The 4,951-nt window shown below is 52.3% G+C and overlaps 1 protein-coding gene across 1 annotated transcript in view; it reads left to right on the top strand.

Annotated features, from left to right (window-relative positions):
• The first annotated feature begins 715 nt into the window (after positions 1–715).
• The window catches only part of ZAN (zonadhesin), a 92,835-nt gene continuing 88,599 nt past the window's right edge, over positions 716–4,951 (top strand). The window contains 5 exon segments of the mRNA XM_011985821.1: positions 716–768; positions 2,320–2,372; positions 3,083–3,229; positions 3,409–3,680; positions 3,860–3,947. Of these exon segments, the coding sequence (XP_011841211.1) occupies positions 716–768; positions 2,320–2,372; positions 3,083–3,229; positions 3,409–3,680; positions 3,860–3,947 (613 nt within the window).

Below are 4,951 nucleotides of genomic sequence, written 5' to 3'. Positions count from 1 at the left end.
AGGTGTGAGCCACCACGTCTGGCTGTTTGCAGTCCTTCCTTCACCTAACTCTCCAGTTGCCACCGTTGCCAGTTATAGAATTTTAGGTTTGAAATGGTTTTCTGTTGGAATTCTGCAGACAATGTTCCGCTGCCTCTTAGACTCCATGGTTGCTATTGAAAAGCCGGATGCCATGTTGATTTCTGATCGTTGGTATATGACCTGTTACTGTCTGTCTGAAAGTGTTTCAGATCTTCTCTTCCCTGATAGTCTGAAATCCAGTGCTTCCATGGGTCTCTGTGTATTCATCACCCTCGATACCTTTTTAATCTAGAGACTTGTATATTTCAGTGCTGGATATTTTCTTGTGTGTTTTTCTTTTTAAAATAATAATTTATTTTCCTTTGTTCTCTTTTTTTGAACGCCTTTTGTTTGAGGTTAGACTTTTGTTTGAGATTGATCCTCCAAACCTGTTTCCTTTTTGTTTCTTTCTCTTTTTTTTTCCCCCTTCTCTCTAGTTTATTTCCCTCAATTTCAATCTACAACGCTTCTACTGGATGGTAAATTTCAACTCTCGTAGTTTTAATTTCCCAGAGCTTTTCTGTGTTTCTCTGTTCATTTTTCATGGCATCCTTGGAAGGATGCCAAGCTAAGGAGGCCAGGGGTGAATAAAAGGGGTCCAGGCTCCCAACTGTGCCCTTCTCCTCTCCCCTGGGAGCCACCACTGAGGTTCCTCATGGTTCCTCCAGTCTGGACTCTGCTGCTGCTGGTGGGGGCTGCCCATCTCAGGTAAGCTGGGCCCAGCGGGTAATGATAAACCAGGGTCAGTTGAGGGTGGCTGTAGGAATATGGAAGGGCAGAGCTGGAGGGGGTGAGCAGGCTAACTACAAAAGACTTGGAGAGAGGCCGGGCGCGGTGGCTCACACCTGTAATCCCAGCACTTTGGGAGGCTGAGGTGGGCGGATCACGAGGTCAGGAGATCAAGACCATCCTGGCCAACATGGTGAAATCCCGTCTCTACTAAAAATACAAAAAATTAGCCAGATGTGGTGGTGCACACCTGTAGTCCCAGCTACTTTGGAGGCTGAGGCAGGAGAATCGCTTGAACCTGGGAGGCAGAGTTTGCAGTGAGCCGAGATCATGCCATTGCACTCCAGCCTGGGTGACAGAGTGAGACTCCATCTCAAAAAAAAAAAAAAAAAAAAAAAAATCTGGAGAGGAAGAGGGAAACCCAGTGGAATGGAAATGGGTTGACCTTGACTGCTGACCAGGAAGGGGGAGAGCTGCACAGGCCCAGAGCCTGGAATTAAGGGGCAGGTTCTGGGAGCAGGACAGGGCTACAATGTGAGAAGGGACAGAGGAGGTGCAGAGCTGGAAGACACATCTAAGGCTAGGAGAGAAGGATCGAGGGGTCAGGCCCTCAGGAAATGGACAAGACCCAGGGTGGACCCAGCTGATGAGGGAGACTTAAGTATGAGGCAGCAAAGAAATGACGGATGACAGGCCGGGCGTGGCGGCTCACCCCTGTAATCCCAGCACTTTGGGAAGCCGAGGCAGGTGGATCACCTGAGGTCAGGTGTTCGAGACCAGCCTGACCAACATGGTGAAACCCTGTCTGTACTAAAAATATAAAATTAGCCAGGCATGGTGGTGCATGCCTGTAATCCCAGCTACTGGGTAGGCTGAGGCAGGAGAGTCACTTGAACCCAGGAGACAGAAGTTGCAGTGAGCCGAAATTGCACCATTGCACTCCAGCCTGGGCAACAAGAGTGAAACTCCGTCTCAAAAGAAAAAAAAAAAAAAGAAATGATGGATGTCTTGGTGTCCTGCAGTGTGTTTGGGAGAATTTGAACAAGTAGAACTTCAACAACAAAAAACTGAGGTCTGAGCACAGTGGCTCCTACCTGTAATCCCAGCACTTTGGGAGGCCAAGGTGGGAGGATTGCATGAAGTCAGGAGGTCATGGCCAGCCTGTGCAACATAGAAAGACCCCATCTCTATAAAAAATAGAAATAAATTAGCTGGGTGTGGTGGCATGCTCCTGTAGTCCCAGCTACTGGGGAGGTTGAGGTGGGAGGATTGCTGGAGCCCAGAGGTTTGGGGCTGCAGTGAGTTGTGATTGCACCACTGCACTCTAGCCTGAGTGCCGGGGAAAAGAAAAGAAAAGAAAAAAAAAAGGAAAAAAGTCAAGTCACATACATTCACTGCATAAACACGGATCATCCTTACATGACCACTCAGAAAGCTCATAGTCACTGAATGACTTATAATTCTTATAATTCTTTTAATTCTTGATAATGACAAGAGTTGCATTTTTGCTTTCTCCAAACCACCCCCAAGGAGAGAGAAGCCTCCGGACAAGAAGCTGGTTGTTCGCAGCTCTAGGGACAACTGTGAGTTGGAAACCAGGAGTGCTAAGATTCCTCCTCCCTCCTCCGAACCCACATTCTGTCACCAGAACGCCAGTGCCTGAGTTCCTAGCAGAAGCAGCCACCTCCAGTCCCCTCTGGGCATCAGCCAGGACTACAAAACGTGTCCCGCCAGACCAAGTCCAGCCCTCCAACCTCGGTTCATGTCCCCGACCTTGGCATTCTGTCCACGCTCCCAGACCCGAATTTCTCCTAAAAGATTCTCTCTTTCAAATCTCTGCTCTGGGCCAGGTGCTGTGGCTCACACCTGTAATTCCAACACTTAGGGAGGCCGAGGTGGGAGGATGGCTTGAGGCCAGGAGTTTGAGAGCAGCCTGGGCAACACAGTAAGACTCTATCTCTACAAAAAACAAACAATTTCTGCTCCGGACCCCAAGTCTTTGTGACAGCTTTCTTTTTATTTTCTTTTTTTGAGACGGAGTCTCCCTCTGTTGCTCAGGCGGGAGTGCAGTGGCGTGATCTTGGCCTCACTGCAAAGGTCACCTCCTGGGTTCAAGCGATTCTCTTGCCTCAGCCTCCCCAGTAGCTGGGACTACAGGTGTGCGCCACCACACCCAGCTGATTTCATGGCAGCTTTCTCTAAGCATAGCAATCTTGCTACTTCCATCTCCCAGTGTGGTTCTGGGCCCTGCCCCTGTCCTCTCTGAAACCTCACAGTGACCCGTTCTTCCTAGACGTCCTCACCCAGTGTGATTTTGAGGATGACGCCAAACCCCTCTGTGACTGGTCCCAAGTGTCCGCAGATGATGGAGACTGGGTTCGAGCCAGCGGGCCCTCTCCCACCGGCACCACCGGGCCTCCCGGGGGGTACCCCAATGGAGGTAAGTGGCTACGGTTTCCGGGGGACCATGAGCCGGGAGGTGTCTGGGAGGCGGGGATGGCTAGATGGAGGGAGAAGGGAGGCAACCAGAACGGAGTGCCTGGGCTCTGAGAAGGGGATGGGTGGGGGCAGCCCTCGGAGGTGACTGGGCCTCAGGGTCCTGGGCTCTGCCTCCCCCAGAGGGCAGCTATCTGCATATGGAATCCAACAACTTCCACCGTGGGGGTGTGGCCCGCCTGCGCAGCCCCAACCTATGGGAGCAAGGCCCGCTCTGCGTGAACTTCGCCTACCACATGTTTGGGCTGTCTTGGGGCGCCCAGCTCAGGCTGCTGTTGCTCTCGGGTGAAGAGGGCCGCCGCCCCCACGTGCTCTGGAAACACCGGAACACCCAGAGACCCTCCTGGATGCCCACCACTGTCACTGTGCCCGCAGGGTTCACCCTGCCCACCCGGGTAAGGCCAGGGGCAAATTGTGGGACCTCAGGGGAAATCTAGGTGTTGGGGAGCCTGGGAGTGGGGGTGTGGCAAAAAGGGATTGTGGGGGCCAAGCCATCTGAAATCAGGAAGGAAACTAGGAGCCAGGAGGCCTGGCTGAGGGGCTCATGGGGTTGGGTCCATTTATCCTCTTGCAGCTGATGTTTGAGGGAACACGGGGTAGCACTGCCTACCTGGACATTGCCCTGGATGCCCTCTCTATTCGCCGGGGCTCCTGCAATCGCGGTAAGTCCCTGTCCCTCCTCCTCCCACCGCCTGCCCTCGGACCCTTTTCTCTCTGCCCTTGCACAACTACCCAGGGTGGCAGGAGCAGTTCATGGACCAGGAGTCTAGTTGCTTCCTCTGCCTCTGCCCTCCATGCCAGAGGCAGAGATCACGCCACTGCACTCCAGACTGGGTGACAGAACAAGACTCTGCCTCAAAAAAAAAAAAAAAAAAAAAAAGATGAAGAATGAAAGGTGCCAGAGAAAGGAGATGAGGAGCTGGCTGTACTGGGTCTGCCAGGTGGAGCTTGTAGGGCTTTGACTCTGGTAGCAGCCACGCCTAAAGAGAGGTCTCCTCCGCCCAGCACTGTGGCTCAGGCCTGTAATCCCAGCACCTTGGGAGGCCAAGGTGGGAGGGTGGTGTGAGGCCAGGAGTTTGAGATCAGCCTGGGCAACATAGGGAGACCCCCATGTCTACAAAAGAATTTATTTATTTATCTATTTGAGACAGAATTTCACTCTTGTCACCCAGGCTGGATGCAGTGGCGTGATCTCGGCTCACTGCAACTTCCGCCTCTTGGGTTCAAATGATTCTCCTGCCTCAGTCTCCCTAGTAGCTGGGATTACAGGTGCCCACCACCATGCCTGGCTAATTTTTGTATGTTTAGTAGAGCTGGGGTTTCATTGTGTTGGCAAGGCTGTTCTAGAACTCTTGACCTCAGGTGATCTGCCCACCTCAGCCTCCCAAAATGCTGAGATTACAGGCTTAAGCCACCGCGCCTGGCCAAAAACTTTTTAAAAATTAGCCGTGTTGGCCGGGCACGGTGGCTGAAGCCTGTAATCTCAGCACTTTGGGAGGCCGAGATGGGCGGATCATGAGTTCAGGAGATTGAGACCATCCTGGCTAACACGGTGAAATCCCGTCTCTACTAAAAAATAGAAAAAACTAGCCGGGTGAAGTGGCGGGTGCCTGTAGTCCCAGCTACTCGGGAGGCTGAGGCAGGAGAATGGCGTGAACCCGGGAGG

Source organism: Mandrillus leucophaeus, unplaced genomic scaffold, assembly GCF_000951045.1.
Source record: "Mandrillus leucophaeus isolate KB7577 unplaced genomic scaffold, Mleu.le_1.0 Scaffold29, whole genome shotgun sequence".
Lineage (NCBI taxonomy): Eukaryota > Metazoa > Chordata > Mammalia > Primates > Cercopithecidae > Mandrillus > Mandrillus leucophaeus.
Note: the sequence above shows the minus strand (reverse complement) of the source record. Positions and strands in the feature narration are given on the sequence as shown.